Raw genomic sequence first — 21,330 nt, 5'->3', positions numbered from 1 at the left:
GGGTCTGGGGACACAATCCGGAGAAAATCCTGTCTAAAGATGTGATTTATTATTGGAGTGGGCGGCGCGATTCGGCCGTTAGCGCGAATACGGCCCGTGGATGGCCGAGTCTAAGTCCCGGCCAAGGATGGACGTCTAGACCGGGGCTTCGTTGAGGCCTCCGATAAAATAATTCATTTTATTAAATATCCCGGACTAGTTCGGGATAGGCACCCTGGAATACGTCGCGCCGCCTACAATGAACATTTGGTGAACATTGGGGGGGGTCTAAACTTTATTTTAAACCATTTTCAATGGAATAAATCGTCGGAGCATCTAGCGTCTCTCGTTGGTGAGCGCTGGGCGAGCCGGGACCACCCACGTTGCTCCAAGCAGCTCGGGGTAAGTAAAATAGCAAATAAAAATTTGTTTTTGATCCCGAATATCCCGAACTAGTTCGGGATAGGCATTAAAAGGGTTAAGGAGGAAGATGTGAATTATGACCAGGTAGCATGGCATTTGATCCCCGTTTCAATCCAAATTCATCTGAAAACACCACAATATAGATCATGTTCAACATTGAACTGTAGGTGCCATTTTTGAGGGACTCCACATTAAGGTTAAAATGATTTCTGGAGGGGCGCCCGCTGGCCTACTGGTCCAGGCGCATACCACTTCGGCATTGCCACATAGGCATGGATGCCTGGTGGCGTCGCCGGTTTGATTCCCGATCCGGAAGACCTTTGCCGCGTGTCACTCCCCATCTCTCCCCCAATTTCCTGTCAGTCTACTGTCCTATCAATAAAGGCATAAAAGCCCAAAAACAAATCAAAGATTTCTGCCCCAGATTATCAATATATTGCATTGGGCAAGTACCGTTTTATTTGCACTGAGACGGGCCGTGGGGAAAGAGGGGGGAGAGAGAAAGTAATAAAAAAAATGTCACTTTCTTACTGATAGAAAGAAGATATCTCTTCATAATACCTGGCACTTTTGGAGCAGCAAGATGCCGTGATGTCGGTGTCTCCTGCAGCATGCCGCAGGCCGGTGGCAGCATAGACGGCAAGTGTTATATGCCGCTTTGGAGCGGCATAATGTATGCCACCGGCATGCATGGGCATAGGTGGTGTGGCATGGCAGCAGCATGAAGGTGGCATGTTGCATATAGCTTTAGGATGTCGCTGTTACTCCTCTGCTTTTCAATTATTTGCAAGACAAAAAACATATGTCTTATGACATATCCCAAAACGTTGTTGAGGTAGTTTTAATCTCTCTAAAGGGATTTAAAATGATGCTTATGCTTACCAGTGTTCATCCTTACAAATGTTCCTACACTACTTTGTTTGAGCTGTTGTGATGGAAATACGTTTAATTTGTATTTTTTTAGGCAAGATTACGAGCTCAACTTTTCATTGTCCTTCTGAAAGTTTCTTGAATGTTAATTATCATTAGGTTTATTGATCAAAACAGAGTGTGTCTTCTCTTGCCTGCAGCGCAGCATGCCCTGCACAGAGCCAGCGTCTGTCAGTGTACTGTACACACACACACACACAGTATACTGTATACACACAAATAGTTAATAATAACAATAATTAAATGTTTAGGCGAGGCTTTGGGAACAGTTCTACGGTAGGCTTTGCTGTTGCAGCCCAATCTTGGTGAGCTCATACTGCAGCAACACAGAGACAGAGAGAGGTGGAGAAATATAAAGAGAGAAAGAGGGGGGGGGGGGGGGGGGAGTAGAAAAATACAGAAATAAAGAAAAGAGGGGGCTATAGAGACAGGAGGAGAGAGAAACGGGGGACACATCTTTAGAATGGTGATTCTGAAGCGCACATGGCCAATAAGGAGCCAATTTGAGCTGCTCTCCACGGCTGCTATGCTCACCCTAGTTCTTTTGATCCCGCTCCGTCCATCTCCACAGCGATTAATGGCCGGGAGGGTTGTCACGGGAACGACGGAGAGGGGGGAATAACAAGGAAATTGAGAGGAAGGGGGAGCCACCTGGCCCCAGGTAGACCCCAGCAAGGCACAAGGTACACACACACACACACACACACACACACGAGAGACAAGAGAGGGAGAAACAGAGAGAAGGAGAGAGAGAGAGAGAGAGAGAGAGAGAGAGAGAGCAAGAGACAGACAGCGAGAGAGAGCAAAACAGTGAGTGGCAGAGTGGAGGACCCCAAACCACAGCAGCACATAATTAAAATGGCTCCTCACACACACATTTCAACAGATCCAATAATTAACAGCCCCTCCACACCTCCGCGGGGACACAGAGTTTGCCCATGTCTCCAAGTTTTGCCAACTGATTCTGCCTGTCATCACGGTGCCAATATCTCAACAATTCAATCAACTTATTCAGAATACACTGCACGTGTTTGTGTGCATGTACTGTATCTATGTTACAAATACAAATACGTGTGCACTAAAGCAATGTTGAACTCTAGTCAAACTTGGTTGTATACTGTAGCTACTTGGGCATAAGTCCAAATAAAGTCAAACATTTATTTATCTATTGCTTCTGTGCACTGTGAGAACCCAGTCGTAGCGATTCCACTGCCTCGCATTGAATGGCAAAAGATTCTCTTAAATTTTAGCGCATACTGTAGATGAATGCAAACAAACTGCTTTCTTCTCATACCCTGTATAAAAAAAAAGACTTCATTTGGGGAAAGTGAAATAATTTTATTCATTTTATATTACCCTTGAGGAAAGTTCTTCTGTATAATGGAAGCGATGACAAAAGTGGGCGAAATAAGCAGAAAATAATAATGTGCCAGGACACCCTTTATTATATACTGTCAGAATCTGCGTTGTTTGCATTTGTTTATGTGCTTTTAAGACCTGTTTTGCCATTATATACAGTATATACTAGTCCTGTGCCCGGGGGGGAAGCACAGTATATGAGGGATTTAATGTACTTTAATGAGTTTCAGAAGTAAGGTTGGAGAACCCAGACCGGTGCCCGTTGGGCAGAACAGTCACCATTGATGTCCAGTTGTGCAATACCTGTCTGTGATGTAGGCATTGTTTCAGCATGCGGCTGTCACCATGCTCATCTCCAAATTTGGGCATTGTTTCATCATGCGGCTGTTACCATGGTGGATGTCACCATGCTCATCTCCAAATGTGGGCATTGTTTCAGCATGCGGCTGTTACCATGGTGGATGTCACCATGCTCATCTCCAAATGTGGGCATTGTTTCAGCATGCGGCTGTTACCATGGTGGCGACACTGTGTAGTATCAGTGATGTCAGCAGACTCATCTCCACATGTGGTCATTGTTTCAGCATGCGGCTGTTACCATGGTGGCGACACCGTGTAGTATCAGTGATATAATTGTATATCAAATATTGAATATAATTGTATATCGAAATGATTGGACCAAAATATTTGGACTTGGGCAGGTAAATACAGTGCAACCCAAGGTTTTACCAAAGTTTAACACTGCTTTAATGAGCATGAAGACAATGTACTGTATGAGTCATTGTGCACATCTGTGTACCATGTACACACATGAACGTATATAGCGCACCAAAGTACTGGATCCGCTAATCACACGGTAGTAATGTAGTGTACGGAATGCTATGCTGTGGGGGAGGGGAGGGGTGTATTTTGTCTCTATTCTTTTGTTTTGCACTTTTTTTCTCAATATATGCTTGTAGATCTATTTTTCGGCCAGCGACAACAGAGTACAAACAAGGCTTAATCTCACCTGCTAGGATGGCTTTGTGTGCCTGGAAGGAGTGGCCGGCCACACACAGGGAGCAGTCTGTGAAGCGAGAGTGTTCCCACAAATCACCCAGCTCTTCAGACAGCCTGCAGTCAGGTACCTTCACCATGTTCATGGAGTTCTGGCCTGAGACGTTCACCGAGTCTTGCACCACGCTCACCTACACAGCACAGACATTCACAGGAAGGGACGTGCAGAGGATGTTAGAGAGGCAGGGGCTGAAATATCTAAAAGGGACTTTTGGTGAAAATATCGAAAATAGCAGACCTCCAAGCTCACAACGCGTCGCACTGCTATTTGCAGTGCTTGATACCACACTAAGCATGATCAAGTCAATACTGGAGATGTGGCGTAACAGCATGGATTTCTACACATAGAGAGCTATTCTTTCAACATAAGATGCTGCATTCAAGTTCAGGAGAGTTTTGACAAGGCAATTCTCTTGAATGCTGCATTCAGGTATGGCATGGAAAGAGGGCACTTGCATTTCTTTCACTATAGTAAAAACTACATTCATGGTCTGGAGAGGGCACTTTTTACAGACAGGTAAAAGGACAGGGGCTCAAGCCCCCTTTGATGTCTATGTGTGCACGTGCCTGTTCACAGTTATACGTACACACATGCAAACGCACACATACACAGGCAGGCAGGCAAACACAAACACACACGCACACAAACACACAGAGTGAAGAAGATTGACGTTTTAAATGTGGCAATCACGTACATCCAAACAAGTATCGTCTCAACTCGTCTAGGCACAAAAATATGCAGAGAAAATAGCCTGCAATGTTCATAGTACAGTGCATCAATCAATCCAACATGCTGTGAGTGATTAATGGTGAAATCAATACATCAGTCTCTCCATATGGGGCCTATTCTTCCTCTTTCACTCTATCAGGCTGCTTGTATACTCTCAAATAAGAGAGATAATGGACATTCAAGTCAATGTGCGAGTATATTATGTGTGAGAGTGTGTGTGTGTGTGTGTGTGTGTGTGTGTGTGTGTGCGTGCGTGCGTGCGTGCGTGCGTGCGTGAGAGAGAGAGAGAGTGTTCTCTGTATGTCTTCCCCACTGACTACACCACCTGTTCCAGACAATGTCAACCAGACTCATTTATCTCTCAACAGGACTGCGTGCAAAAACACACATGTACTGTCCGCATACACACTCTCTAATTATGGACTAATTACTAATAGCTTAGATTGACTTGACTGTTTTCATTTTTAAACTGTGATACTTGGATAGCAATCCAAGTAAATACACAATATACAATGTCAATGTTACCGGGGCGGCTGTAGCTCAGGAGGTAGAGTGGGTTGGCCAATGATCCGTGGGTCAGAGGTTCAAATCCTGGCTACTCCTGTCAACATGTCGAAGTGTCCTTGGGCAAGACACTGAACCCCACATTGCCTCCAATGAGTTGGTTGGTGCAAGCTTGCCACCATTGGTGTGTGAATGTGGGAAGTGAGGACGCTGGCGTCGAATGTTCGCCGCTTCACTTCTCAATGTATGAATGAATGAACCATTGTAAAGCGCTTTGAGCACTTGGAAAAGCGCTATAAAAATGCAATTCATTACCCATCTACAGTACAGTATAGCCCACTGTAGCAATATAGCTTTCAGGAACACGGTGTAATGCTGCTCAATAATCTATAACCTTTGTTATGGTCTTTTGGGAGCCAGAGATAACACCAGATAAACAAACTACGTTTTATAATTTCTTTATTTTATTAATTTTTTGCTAACAGGTCTCAGATACTGTACATTTACAATGTTTTGTAGTATGGGGCTGATTCGCATATGAAAATCCCTAGAAAATCCCAGCAAAGTGACCTTGCTTGCTGAAAGGCTCAGCCAATAAGCCTGACCCCACTGCATCCATCCATCCATCCATCCATCCATCCATCCATCCATCCATAGGAAAAAAGGGGAGGTAAAGCATACAATAAAAAAGTGCATGGCAAGCAGGAAATTGAATGTCAAGGACCCTTGTTTGCTCCCGTGGGAGGTATGAGAGTTAGCCTTGAAGGGTTAGGAGGAAAAAGAAAGATAAAGATAAAAAAAGAAAGCAACAAAAAAGACAGCAGCAAGAGCGAGTGGATGTAAAAGAGAAAGTGAGAGAAAGAAGAGAGAGACAGAGAGACATGGAAAGGGAAGGGACTGTGAATAGAGATGCAGAGATACAGAGAGATGGGCAGATAAAAATGGTAGAGCAGACAGAGGCACACAAAAGCAGGGCGAGAGAAAATGAGAGAGTGAGGTAGGGGGAGAGAAAGACAGGCAGGGGACAGATAAGGAAATAGGAGTCTAGGTGTGATGTCGAGTCAGAGATGGTTTCTCATAAACACTGCCTCATTCCTGCCAGCGAGGGAGAGGCACTGTGACTTCTCTGGAGAAAGGAGCATTTTGGGCAGTATCGCTGTAGTGTACAGAGTGTGTCGTCGTTGTCGGGTGGGGAAACCTTGTATGTCCAAAACCGATCGTTTTGTATCTACTATCTATCACTTTTTAAATGATTTAAACTCGTGAAAATAGCCAATCTATAAAGCACACAGCGCCTCACGGTGTGAGGCGTTGTATGCTTGTAGATCTGCTATTTTCACTAGTTGTGTGTGAAGCAGGGCTTTACTTTAAGAAAAAACATCACATTTGAAACTTGGAGATACAAGGTTTCTGCCCGACGATGTATGTGTGTATCTTTGTTTCTGTGTGTGTGTGCATGCATGTGTGAGTGTGTGTGCGCCACAGTCTGGTCCCCGCAGCTGGCTCCATTAATCACACTCCAGGGGGATGCAGATCTGACTGACGGGCATCCATCGCCACATACTCACAGAGGAATGTGTGTGCACGTGAGCGCCCGCACACACACAAACACACAAAGTAAAGAAGTCACATAACATAGGCAAAGCCATTCATAAGACACTGATTAACTAATACAGAAGACTAGGAGAAAGGGATATGGGGGAGGGGTGGGAGGTTGAGAGATGGAGAGAGAGAGAGAGAGGAAACAGAGAGCGAGGGGCATACCGTAGGTCATAAGTTCAACAGAGCTCAAGCTGGAATGAACAATGTATTTTAGAGAGGACGGTACATGCTACCAGGTTCAGGCCTGTGTGGTTAACACCCACGGGAAAGAAACAAACAATTAAAAAATTAAATAACAAAACCGTGCTTAAAGGAGACGAATTCAGTGAGATTTCCAATGTGCGTTGGCATAAATACCGTAGGTAATTAGCATGGTGGAGGAGACATATCTCTGCTCTCGAGACGCAGTGTGGCACAGCCAGCCTAATTACTGGCTAACCCGACCAATTATTTCACTGTTTAACCAGGGACAAAATGCATCGACGCAGCACCTGGTTACTCAGGCACACTGGCCGCACTGACAGTCGTCATACCATTAGTTGTCGTCTACAGTCATTGTCATCTTCGCACATATCAGCATTATTTCCCTCCGTGCGCTCCGCCTCACCTCCCTCCTCCCCGCATCTTCCCTCTCACCTTTTCTTACTCATGAAGAAAGATGATGGTGGTGGTGGTGGAGATGAAGATAAACCTTATACAGTACATAGCATAAAGATGGTGCACACAATGACAATAAGCAGGAGGGGCTGCCTAAGGCACAAGTAAAACAAACAAACGTGGACGATAATGAATAAGCATGATCGCCCGAACGGCAATCACAATATACCACTGCTAATTAAATTCCCGCAAAATGTATCAGCAAACTCCTCACCTCCTCACACTCCAGTTGTTCAGAGATCAACATGAATCTTCTGCTAACCCCCCCATCCTCTCCGATGCTCCTCAAGGCAGAGGCAGAGTTAATACACAGTTTCAGAGCCCAGATTATTTATTCATTATGCATCAATCTCTTTTGTGCCTGTTTATGTGTTTGTTTATAGATTTACAGTGTTTCACCATGCGTGAAATGGTTCTAAAAAAGAATTATCAAATGAAATTCATTAAGTTGCCAACACCTCATCTTCACCTCCCTCATCTCATTTTCAACTTATGTATTTTTTTCTTCTTTTTTTCCTTCCTGATGTGTGTCTACTGCAACACACATAGAAACAGAATACACACAATAATAAGGTTCCTTAAAATGAAATACAAGCCGTTTTCCATTTCAGTGTCATCGGATTGCATTTGTATTTAATTATCCATGGACGATTTGTGTTCAAAACAACATGTTTTATTCATGTGGGGAAAGGTTGCTTATTGCTGCCGAACTTATGCTTCACCAGTAAGAATAACAAGTTAAGACAGCAAATGCTAACTCCACAGTGCCACTTTTGCAAACAATATCAAATAAGAAAATGACAAAATGAATGTTTAAGTTTAACATTTCCAACGGTTATTTGTTTCCATCAATCAGTGTCTTGTGTCTTGCTTTCAGTCAAACAATACAAGACTGTTAATTCACTGTTAGCTGTCATTGAGGAAGACAGAAGCTCTCTATTTATCCCACAGAGACAACACAATGCACAGTGATGTATTATGTCTTTGACATGCGATGCCTGTTAGCAAACATATTTAATAGAAATTTGACCAATTTCAATGGGCTGGAATTCTCTAATCAGTGGAGGGCGTGAACAAACCCAACACATCTTGCAATGCAGTGTTTTGAACAGAACATCGATTTAGGTCTGAAATAGTGCAGAAATTACATAGTTGAGCGATAGAATTCAACGGCACACCAGGATGTTTCTTTAACCACTCAACTCTCACACAATCATTTGCAATATACCTTAATAGATCAGTGATCTTCCAGACATCATCTAAACCAGTGGTCTTCAACAGGGGGTCCGGGACCCCTAGGGGGTCCTCAGAGTTACCAAGGGGGTCCTCCAAATCTTTGAGTGATTTTTTTATATTAACCACTTGAACCCTAGTGTCCATATTCGCAGAACTTTAGCCAAAAATAGCAGATCTCATCTACAAGCTCACAACGCCTTGTGAGCTTGTAGATCGGCTATTTTTGGCAAAGAGGTTTGGTCTAGAGGGGAAAAAGAGCAGAGTAAGTACAAAGTGAAAGGTCAAGTATATTAAGTATTGACGGTTAAATATCTGAAAACACAAATTGACATGAATCCAAAATACACTGACGATTGTGCTGACAAACGATGAAACTATATGGAATCTATGAAGAGGTTGTGGGGGTCCCTGCTTCATCTCTCTCTCTCAACTAAGGGGTCCTTGGCCTGAAAACATTGAAGACCCCTGGTCTAAAAAACCCTAGGCGCAAAAAAAACCCTCATCACCAGGTTTTATAATGCATGACTTGTCTCCCACTCTCCAGCAAACCAGAGTAAACAGACCTGCTGCTGCCACACAGCAGACCCCTCGCTGCAGGTTCCTCCACCTCACACTGATACTCCCCCCTCCCCTTCTAGAAGAGCACAAACCAGGGACGTGCTGGCCATTGGGAAAAGCAGGACAACTCCCGAACGGCCGGTTTATTCCCGGCCGGTCCAGGCCGGCCATTAGGAAAAAAAATAAAAAAATGTCGGCCTTCGTTCCATTTTGGGGGCTGGGCGGCCAACAAAGTAAATCGTCACTGTCGGGCAGAAACCTTGTATCTCCAAGTTTCAAATGTATACATTTTTTCATACAAGGCTGTTGCACAAAAGTAGTGAAAACAGCAGATCTACAAGCTTGTAGATCGGCTGTTTTCACTAGTTTAAATCATTTTTAAAATGATAAATACAAAACAAACGGTTTTTGGACATACAAGGTTTCCACCCGACAACGACGAAATATAACTCATGTAATTGGCCCACTGGCTTGTCACTTGGTCACAAATCTTTGAGTAGCAGCAGCGCTACAGAGAGAGATCTCTCTCTATAGCGCGCAATGAGGGCCTCTCCAACTCTTTTTCCCGGGCTGAATCAGGGGCCCAGCATGTCCCTGACACAAACACTAACTAAATGCCATGCTAGCATGTAAATAGTCCAGCAGACATGCTGGGATACAAACTCAACAGCGCTTGACCTTCTGTAGCAGCTGTTTTACCAGAGCGTAAATACGGTAGGAACAGGACTGGAAGTTAACCTGACCCTATAGAGTGGAATATCCCATCATCTCCCACTAATATTAACCACGTGAACCCTACAGGGTTCCCACACATTTTTACCAATTCATTTCCAAAACCTTTCCAAAACTTTCCCAGAATATTTAACCCAATTTCCAGGACTATATAACAATAATTCAGCTCAATAAAAGGTTGCTTACTACTATGCGCAATGCCCAAAGACAGGTAGTGTATGCCAGTGGATCTCAACCTTTTCAGGCCGTGACCCCCAAAATAATCACGTGTTAACTGGGGACCTGGCATCCTGACGAGCAATAAGAGTTGAGGAATTTTGTATAACACGGTTCTATTGTGAAAATAGCCGATCTACATGCTCACAACGCCTCGCAACGCGAGGCGTTGTGAGCATGTAGATCGGCTATTTTCACAATTTCTGCCATAAATATTTGACAATTTGGCCCATGTTTAATTTGTCATTTCAGAGGTATTAACAAAATCAATAACCAAAGACAACGCATAGCTATTTTTTCCTGGACCTTCCAGGACCCTTGATGAATTTCAAAACTTTTCCAGTACTGGAAAAATATTTATCTAATTTCAAAATATTTCCAGGAATTTCATGACCATGGGAACCCTGACCCTAGCATCCCTATTCTGCGGGGCTAATATTCGGCAAGAAATGTCAATCTACAAGCTCACAACGCTTTGTTTTTCATATCACTGTTTATAATACTGCTGTATATGCATATAAAAATATATTAAGTCGATCCATACAGTATGTGAATGTTTGACATCTTATATTAAAATTGTCTTTAAGGGGGGACCGGCCGGCCGGTGGGTGGGCCGGTGGACAGTGTCATCACGCTCATATCACTATGACACAGCCATAACCATTAGGGATGGGAAGATATGAAAATTTCATATCACGATTAATGTGAAAAAATAAATCGTGATTTACGATATTATCGCGATAATCAAAATCCATTATCCTGGGGTGGAACATTTGCCAAAAAATAGCCGATTTACAAGCTCACAACGCGTCGCAAAGACATTTGATAGAGAGTGAAAAAAAAGATTGAGTATGTATATTATAAGTTACTTTTACCAATTATAGAGGGTTTAATTGGTACCAGATATGCAGCTTGGCAAATAAAAGGTCAATTGACCCCAGTGCATGACGGAGGACGATAAATTAAATCTCCACGATACGATTATCGTGATAAACGATAATATCGCGTATCGTCCCATCCCTAATAACCATAAGGAGTTCCTAATGCAGCTTTTTTTATTTATACATAAAATTATATGAGCTTATGTGCATCATTGTGTGGAGGATTTATATCATCCCTGTCTGTCTTTAATCAGGCTACAGATTGGCTACAGTTTACTTGGAACAGTAGTCATTTTAGCAGTTGGGCACAGGGAATACAGCCGAGGGTATTATTAGTTAGTTGAGCTGTGAAATAATTGGCAAACTATAGTAATGTGGCTGTCTGGCGATGCGTGTTCTGTGTTTATGCCAATAAAGGCGTAAACATTGACATACACGCAATCTTGTTGTCATTTCAATCTGCTGCAGCCAGAGACTGGAATAACCTAAACATTACTTTAAAATAGGACCTTCATCTCTGAGTCTTTGCTATGGACATTCTCAAAGACAAATGCTGCTGTCCCTCAGACATTTTATTTGTTGTCCTTTCAGTTTTATTGTGTGCATTTTAACAGTGTTTTGTTATTTCGTATTACATTGTATTGTTGTATTGTTTTAACATGATTGTTAATTTATTTTAGCCACAGAATTTCACAGGGTGTTAAAATGTATAAACATTTACTGCTTTCTATCATTTTAGCCATTTTGATTTCAGTGGGTGGGGGCATGCGCACAAGAGAAAAAATGTTCCCTAGAAATGTTCTGTCCAATAGTTAAAAGGCCTGTACGACATTGTTTAATTGGTTTACACATTTTGGTTCCACAGGACTGCATGAACAAAAAACGGAACTAATGAAAAATGTGACAATGTAACAATTTGGTCCATGATTTGTATATTTTAGCCAACCTTAGGTGGGAAAGGCACCTAAATCTGCCATTTGTTTGTCACAATGTCAATGCCAAGAAGGTCAGTTATTGATTAACACATTGTGATATATAATATACTGTATATTGTGTATAACACAACATTTGAAAGCTTGTCGCATACGTTTTTCACTTCGCTGCACGTAGATGTACAATTTAGGAAAGTTTGGCATTTTGTGGCTATGAATTTTGTGGTTGCCTTGGTTATATTACTGAGGATTTGGTCTGCAGGGTTATCTACTGACACAGAAAGGCTGGTACCATGGAGGCAGACCTCTCATACCTACTGACACAGAAAGGCTGGTACCATGGATTGGAGGCAGACCTCTCATACCTACAGTACTGACACAGAGGTATTTTGGTGGCTCTGCACAGACAGAGGCATATTTCATGCATGATTTGAACTCAAGCTGCTGAACCGCTGTCCCAGTCTGCACCGTGATTTCACAGCCAAGTGTGTTGTGCCTGGCTAACCTTGTTCTTCGGCACACGTGCATAAGCGTGTGTGTGTGTGTGTGTGTGTGTGTGTGTGTGTGTGTGTGTGTGTGTGTGTGTGTGTGTGTGTGTGTGTGTGTGTGTACTGAACATGCATTATGTGCAGACACACACACTTGGCTGGTGGTGCGCAGGGCAGAGCAGTCTTTGAGCAGCAGATATTTGGGTCTCTTAAGTAGTTTTGCTTTCTCTACAGGAGGATTACAACCATAAAACCGATAGCTTTGAGACTCTGAGACTCCATTTAAAATCACTTGAATCAAATGTTTGGGCCACGCTGAAAGAAGAAGCAAGCAAGTCTTGCTGGCGTGCTCCGTTTCTGTTGTCTTCACTCTGGGAGAAGCAAACGGCCCCTGATGGAAGTTAAAAGACTTGTTGTGGCTGCATTGGTGTAAAAGTGTCAAAAGCAGCATCAATTAAAACATGCATTGGGACTCAAAGATAACTGCCAACCAGCAGTCATGATGAAAGTGAAATTGTGGGGAGTTGGGGATTAAATTAAATACATTTCTTCATATAAATTGCAATACAAGAAAGAATAAGAATGAAAGTGAAAAATAAGAAAAAACTTAGACTTAGGCTTTATGCTCTGAGCTTAGGCTAAAGAATGGTACTGTGGTAGAGTGTGTTCTATGTCTATTTTGCTAAATAACAACAACAAAGATGTGACAATGTATGCTGTCTTTCACATCAACATCTGTCTATCCTTTTTGGATACTCTGACCTTTTATCAGCATTCGGTCATCCGTCTGTCTACAGCTAATCTTTCAAATTACTAGAAAGATCAGTGAGAAATTTCTTGTGCACACTGCAAGCAGGCCAAATACCTCAATTAAATTATCCAAAAACTACAGTAAGTACTTTTTGTGAATTACTGATAGCAGATTAATTGTCCTTCCAGGCTATGGAATAAAAATCCCACCGTGCTATGGAGTGGAATTACCCGATAGGGCGCAAGCTGTTTTTCTACACAGAGATGTGTGGTTCGCAGTTATATCTACGAATGCCACGGATATTCACCGATTGGGTGGATACGGGTCATAAAAATAACATTAATTAACAGAGTTTAGGGAGGGGGCGGGTGAAATAATGCGAAAAATATTAATGACATTCTCTGAAATGTTAAGTCTTTTTTCATTAGGCACAAATTAGCGTGCCTAATATACTCTGCCAGCTGTTGGCCAGTCCATCAGTGGGCTCCTTCCATTTTCAAAGAGCAATGGAGGCAAGCGGAGCAAAATTCAGAGTGAGAAATTGTGTCTCCAAACAGCTAACAATCTATAATCTCCTTGATGACAGGACAGAAAGAAAAGAAGGTTTGACTATGAAGGTTGACCGAGGGTCAAGCCTCCAAAAAGCTGACAAAGTCCAAGATTCAAAGTTTGGGGGTTTTATTTTACCCAAAACATCCTCCGCCAACAGTTTCAGTGCAAAATTGACAGATTTCTTTATCCTGCGCAACTTCCTCCACTCCCTCTGGGAGTATACCGAGGCGTTCCCAGGCCAGTCTGGAGATATAATCCTTCCATCTGGTCTTAGGTCTGCCACGGGGTCTCCTCCCAGTGGGACGTGCATCGAGGACCTTCCTAGGAAGGCGCTCGGGGGGCATCTGTACTAGATGCCCGAACCACCTAAGCTGACTCCTTTCCAAGTGAAGGAGCAGCGGTTCTACTCCAAGTCTCTCTCGGGTGATTGAACTTCTCACCCTATCTCTAAGGGAGATACCAGCCACCCTTCTGAGAAAACTCATTTCGGCCGTTGTACCCGAGACCTTATACTTTCGGTCATGACCCACACTTCATGACCATAGGTGAGAGTCGGAACGAAGATTGCTCGAAAGACAGAGAGCTTTGCCTTACGGCTCAACTCTTTTTTCTTCACAACAGTGCGATTCAGCGACTGCAAAACCGCTCCTTCTGCTCCGATTCTCCGGCTGATCCCCTTCTCCGTCTTCCCCTTTCTCTCACTTGTGAACAAGACCCCGAGATACTTAAACTCCTTCACCTGGGGTAATGTCTCATTCCCTACTTGGACTGCACAATCCATCGGTTCCCTGCTGAGAAGCATGGCCTCAGACTTAGAGATGCTGATCCTCATTCCGGCCACTGTACACTCGGCTGCGAACCGATCCAGTGAGAGCTGAAGGTCTTGGACCGATGGTGCCATCAGGACCAAGTAATCCGCAAAAAGCAGTGACTCAATCTTTAGCTCACCAAGCCTTATACCTTCTCCACCACCACTTCTAAGTTCTAACAGGCAACACCGTAACACAAGGGCCCTGGCAGCTCTCTCCTAGATGCTTCCGAGTCAATGGGCCAAGTCCAACTGAATAACTGCCTCCCCAGCCTCCCTTTTAACTAGGCAAGACTATAACAAGATAACAGTTCTGTAATTGGTAACCCTTTAACTCAACCTACGGCTAACAACGGCCCATGAGCTGGCTTACACAATTACCTGGTTTTACTAAACCCATTTCAAATACAATATCCATTTCATGCGTCACAATCAAGAAAAGAGAACATAACATAAGACAAAATAAGAGCTCTTAAACATAGGACCCCTCTCCTCTACAGTATTTGGTACCTTCCCCCAATCTATCAAGAGGAGTACCAGCACTGAAGAGAGGAACAGGTGACCACCCATAATTAACCACCCAATGAAGTTACTATCAAAACCTCCACCAGCTGTCTGTCCGTCCGTGGTAAAAATATGATGCTGTCTTTTTTATACTGTATGTGTTGACAATATACTGTATGTTGGGCACACACATATTTTATTTGAGATTTGGCAACATTGTAATTGATTTTGTATAAAGATAAAGACATTCAAATGAAATATACTTAAGCTTTGGTCCCGTAAGTCATCATGGCTCCGAGCAGACGGCCCTCCCACAAAATCCACAGACGAAAATAGATTGAAGAATCAGACACCATTGAATTTTGGTAAATGCCGGTATGTTAAAAAATAAAAATATGGGCATAAACAGCTTGGTGAATCCCATTGTCTGCCCTATACATAGTAATACAGTCAACCCCCTAGCAGGGACCCCCCCTGAGTCTATAAATGTATGGAAGGATGATTGTTATTGCTTAAGCTGATAGGAAGATTGTTATTTTATAATACACTGTAATACACCTGTAATAAATAAACATAAACATGTGCGAACATGACAAATAAAGTGTACCTTGAACCTTTGAACATCCCACTTTTGTGGGACATAATATGCTCTATCCACCTGTTTCCGCGAGAAATTACTGTAGCATTATCTTTGGGACACTTCCAGTTAACAGCAGACATACATGCTCACGTCGCGTCGCAGATGCAACCGTTGTGAGCTTGTAGATCCTTCTCGCCTGCGACGCTGGAAACTGCCGCACACCTTCTGCGCAATGCACGACGGGACGTGGGAAAGTTGTGGATACATTATTCTGTGTTCTTCCAAACATCCAAAAAGGTAAGAAAAAATACTTTAAATTGTCCAATCATCCTTAAAACTATGTATTCAGTGATTTCACACTTAGCAAACAAACAACAGTGAATACCATAAACTAGAAAGATGCAATTGGAAATTGCAAGTGTGGTTGCCGTGAAGCGAGTCTCTATCTGTCAGTGCTTGTCCCTATTTGAGCGGTGCCAACCATTCCGTCCTTGTCCCTTTTATGCCCATATATGGAGATCCCTGATGTCATCAATATTAAGCCCATTTCTTGGAATGCCCATATATGAACATACTCTGTCAGTCTCATGGGGTCTATGATGTCAGACATCTATGATGTCAGTCATCTCCATATTTGGGATAAGTAAAAATGTTAATTAAAGTCAATGGAGAACATTTATTCACAAATAAATGTATATATAAATTACACTGTAACGTATCTCTTAGCAAAATGCAAGGAATCGATTCCCGATGAAGCCGGTCGATTTTACATAATGGCCCAAATGTGTGCCACGAAAACTGTGGTAGGAGTAGCGCAGCAAAATAAAGTTCATCTAGGAAATGGAAAGATGGAATAAATTCGGTACTATAGCCTGGAAAACCACATAAATAATACAAATTATATTAAATGCGGACGGCGGGTGGTTGTGGATACATTAATTGGATAATCTAATTTAAGCGGGTGGATGCATGATTAATACTGGAGGTGCGGGCGGATTCGGGTGACGTCAGAGCCCATCTGCACATCTCTGACTGGCCAATTACAAAGCTCCTGTGCACTGAGAGAGTGTGAGAGGGAGAGACACACTTCCATGCAAGTCTACATTTGATTAACTCAAACATAAACGGCACATTTATAAAATGTGACAATGTAACAACAACATACCCCAGAACCCTATTTTTCTCGAGCATAAAAATAATAAAAGTAGCTGACGGGCTGATTTGTGTTTGTGTTTCCCAGTCCGCCCCAGTAAACATAATTGACACAAGGAAATAACAATCAGCATCCTTTCTCATAGTCCTTCCCCCCCCATTGCCTCTTGACTTTTCACACATGCACACAGTGCACACTACTCACAATATTGTCAGAGGGAGGAAGGTAGGGCATGACTCCTGGCAGAGATTTGCGCTCTACTGAGTGCACCTTTCTGGTTGTACCTTTTCACTTTAAACAGCGTAAACTTCTACTTCACAGCACATGGAAACGGTTCTCTCCACGCCTCAACAAAGGACACCATTTCAGGTACACAAAATTCTGTCCTCTCCCTTTTCACTCTCTCTCTCTCTTTATCCCCTTCTCTCCCCCTCTCAGTGAGCTGGTTGAGTGTGTGTAAGTGTGTGTGTGTGTGTGTGTGTGTGTGTGTGTGTGTGTGTGTGTGTGTGTGTGTGTGTGTGTGTGTGTGTGTGTGTGTGTGCGTGCACTGTGTAGTGTGCACAGAGGGAGCATCTGGAGCAGCTGCAGTCGTCTCCTCTGACAGCAGCACGGCATATGGCAGGGCCCTGTGAAGGATGGGTGCTGTCACCCGGCAAAGTGCTTACCCACCGACAGGAGAGGCGAAACCCGCGCTAACGCCATGAGGAAGAGGAGGGAAACAGCTGAACATCAGCACCCTGCTCATTTATTCTCCTACCACCATGTCACTCCAGGGGGGAAAGACAGAGAGAGAGAGAGAGAGAGAGAGAGAGAGAGAGAGGGAGAGGGAGAGAGAGAAAGCTGGGCAAAGAGAGCCTTAAAAGAAGAAGGAGCTCGGACCGGCTAGCCTCAACTCTAACTGCGATCAGGCATGCGTTACAGAAACACATTCGCCGCCTGCTTACTGCATGTAATGAATCATGGGACAATCGTGGAAGGAAAGCGCAGCTAAAAAAGAGAGAATTGAATGGATGCCAACTACCTGCTTGAGCATGCTGCTCTGAAGAGAGAAATGTCGAATCCGTGCCGGCTGTTTCATCCGCCTGTTCCTAAATTGCAAACTTCTCTGTAACGTGTGACAGTTTTAACAATTGTTGTACCTACACATAAACGCTAGCTACGCTGTGTATACAGCCAGCCCTGTGATGTCACCATGTCCGTACACTGTTGTCCCCTAGTGGCCCATCTCCTCATATCAAACAATATCTGACAAAGATATTTTTAAATGTGTCTGTCAGACGAGAGTCCATGTCAGAATGTGGGAAGCTATCTAGCCCAGGGATTTTCAAAGTGGGTGACGGGGCACCCTGGGGTGCCATGACGACAGTACAGGGGTGCCTCAGAATAATTTGATGATATTTTGGAAATCAGCAATATCACAGACCTGATTTGCACTGTAGATGAGTTATTTTTCCATCTACAGCCAACTCTTCACCAAAAATAGCAGATCTACAAGCTCACAACGCGTCACGTTGTGACGAGTTGTGAGCTTTTAGATCGGCTATTTTTGGTGAACCTTCCCCCCGGAATAGGGATACTGGGTTTCACGTGGTTAAACGTCAAATATAAAGTTATTTTCAGTCAGTTCTGATGGAAACGGATATTTCTCTGTGACCTAGCCTACCGTGTCTCAGGTGGAAAGATGTGCATATTTGCGTCGCTTATGTAAGATTCTAATAAGTTATTTACAGGGGGTGCCCCGAATCAAAAAAGTTTGAAAACCCCTGATCTAGCCTCTCTGACATTACCTCAGTCTGAGCGCCTCAAGGTGGACAATTCACCCTGTTTCGATAGGGATGGCTTTCCCAAGTGCAAATGTGTGCCAAGAACAATCTTTATTTTATATTAAGCCAATTACCATAGATGGTCCTTTTGTTTAGAACTCAATACTTCCATAAATTTCAAGTAAAGACTCACTATAACTTCCAACTATTCACACAAAACAATGCAACCCTACCTCTAACTACAGGCATCACGGATTGATCTAAGATAACTGTCAAGTATGTTCCCATAAATCTCTTACTTTTCCAGAACAGCCCTCTTTTACTGTTTAGTCTATCAAAACAGACTTTCATGGTAGTAAAAAAAAAAGAAGAAAACCAAAGCACTCACAAATTACAAGTTTTGACCAAACATAGGCCTTCTTCAGGCTAAGCAGAAAAAAACCCACCACAAATTCAAAGCCATGGTGGTAGTAACCCTTAGATTGTCAGTCAACAGGGCTCTGCCCCCAGGCAAAGCTCTGCAGTACAAAGTTACCCAGGTGTGAGTCACATCTACTGTTGGCGGTGGGTGGACCTGGGTGCACTCTTCATGTGCCTGCGACCGACATAAAATGTGGCATCAAGGTGATGTCACGATGGTCTGACCTCAGAGCAAGAAGCTGTACCTGCAGTACAGTCAGAAAAAGAACAAAACAAGGGAGGGAAAGATAGAGAAAAAGAGAGAGAGACCCCCACAACCGAAATAAGGAAGAGTAATATAGAGAGAGAGAGAGAGACGTGACTGGTCCACTTTCTTTCTTCTCAGATTTTTAATACTCGACATCCTCTCCATCCCTGCACTCCAGCAACTCTCACCCTCCATGCCTTGTTACTTCCTCCCATGCCCACTCATCTACCGAGGAGGCCTTTTCTTCAATCTTTTGTCACAGTACCAGATCCCCCCCCCCCCCCATCTCTCACTCTCTGCCCTTCTCTTTCTCTTTGTCTCTCTGTCCCTGGTTGCTCTTCCTTTGACAGCCAACGCAGCACCTTTAATGTGAGCTATCTCCTCATTAAAGACCCGCAGGTTGTCCAGGGCTTTGGCAGAGACGGAGAGAGAGAGAGAGGAAGCAAGGGAGGGAGAAGGAAAGAGTGGGGTGGGTGAGCATGGGGGGGGGGAGTGAAAGAGGGAGAGTGGAGAGTGTGTGAGAGAGAGAGAGAGAGAGAGAGAGAGTGAGAGACATGGCAGGGCTTGTGCTGACTCTATCTGATGTGAATTATGGTATCGTATGTGTTTTAAGGGGGGGTAGATGGGACATTATTGGTTGAGCTGGCAGCCTGGTCTTGCCCTACACTCACACTTCTCCAGCGGAGATGATACAAGAGAGCAGAAGGAGAGACAGATAGACGGGAGGAGAAGGAGAGCGAGGGAAACACGAAGCTTAGCAAAGGAGGAGAGAAAGGGGTGGGGAATCAGAGTGAGAAAGTGTGAATGTACACGTGTGTGTGTGTGTGTGTGTGTGTGTGTGTGTGCGTGCGTGCGTGCGTGCTTGCGTGCGTGTTAGGGATGGGACGATAAGCGATATTATCGTTTATCGTGATAAAAAACACTCATGATAATCGTATCGTGGAGATTTAATATATCGTGATATCGTCCTCCGTCATGCACTGGGATCATTTCACCTTTTATTTGCCGAGCTGCATATCTGGTACCACTTAAACCCTCTATAATTGGTAAAAGGTACTTACAGGTATATACAGTATTTTTTCACTCTCTATCAAATGTCTTTGCCAAAAAATAGTCGATCTACAAGCTCACAAATCGTCACACCGCGATGCGTTGTGAGCTTGTAGATTTGCTATTTTTTGGTAAATGTTCCGCCCCAAGATAATGGATTTTGATTATCGCGATATCATAAATCGCGATTTCTTTTGTCACAATGATCGTGATATGAAATTTTCACGTCGTCCCATTCCTAGTGTGTGTGTGTGGTCCGCTCATGAGTGAGAAAAAGAGAGGGTTAGGAAACATTAAAGGAGAAGGGGGGAGTAGCCAAAAGAGAAAAAAAAGTAGGATTGGTCTCGCATGTGAGATAAGAGGGTAAAAGACGAAGTGGAGGAGGGAGAGGAGAGGAGAGCCATGGGCTCAGGGGCGATCCCTCTTTCTCAGATGTACGATGAGGACCATCTGGACGAGAACGGAGCCAGGATCTCTGACAGTAAACACTGGGCTTCACTGTCACATGGAAAACCACCAGAAAGATTCGAGCACCATTCCACACTCCCACCGCCCTTCTTCCCTCCTCCCCTCAGGGGTGTCGCACCAAATTCTGGGCCCCGGGTACGAGGATTCACTGCGTTATTTTGTGCTTTAAACGATTGAAAAATAGCAGATATACAAGCTCACAGCGCGGCACCGAGTGCCGCGCTGCGAGCTTGTAGATCTGCTATTTTTGAAAAAATCGTGAACATTTGTGCAAGTCTTTGAAGGTTTTTTTGAAAAACCTATGTTTCTATGACATCAGTGGTGCTCAAACTTTTTCATGTGAAGGACCCCCAAAATGACAGGTATTTTCAGACCCCCATCTCAAAATATTTAGTTCCAGGGTTTTTTGAGTTACAAATGTACGCTTAAAAAATACATATATTCAAAGATTTGCACACATTTTCACGATTTTTCAAAAATAGCAGATCTACAAGCTCGCAGCGCGGCACTCGGTGCCGCGCTGTGAGCTTGTATATCTGCTATTTTTCAATATCTAAAGTAAAAAATAGTCCCCTCCACCTTGGGCCCTAGTAACTCAGTCCCACCCCCCCACCCCCCTTGTGACACCCCTGCCTCCTCCCCTCACAGCCCCTTCCCTTCCAGTGCCCTGTCCATGTGACAGGGGAGAGCTACTAGGCCCCGCTGTAGCACCCTCATCATTTATTTCACGTGGCGTCCCACTTCCAAGATA

The 21,330-nt window shown here is 43.7% G+C and overlaps 1 protein-coding gene across 1 annotated transcript in view; it reads right to left on the bottom strand.

The window, feature by feature from the left end:
• spop (speckle type BTB/POZ protein) overlaps positions 1 to 21,330 on the bottom strand; it is a 130,848-nt gene that overhangs the window by 25,188 nt on the left and 84,330 nt on the right. Inside the window, exon 7 of the mRNA XM_080724690.1 lies at positions 3,701 to 3,878. Coding sequence (XP_080580816.1) covers positions 3,701 to 3,878 — 178 coding nt within the window. The remainder of the gene's footprint in view (positions 1 to 3,700; positions 3,879 to 21,330) is intronic.

The sequence above is a fragment of the Nannobrachium achirus genome (genome assembly GCF_963921795.1).
Source record: "Nannobrachium achirus genome assembly, chromosome: 4".
NCBI classification, from domain to species: Eukaryota; Metazoa; Chordata; class Actinopteri; order Myctophiformes; family Myctophidae; genus Nannobrachium; species Nannobrachium achirus.
Note: the sequence above shows the minus strand (reverse complement) of the source record. Positions and strands in the feature narration are given on the sequence as shown.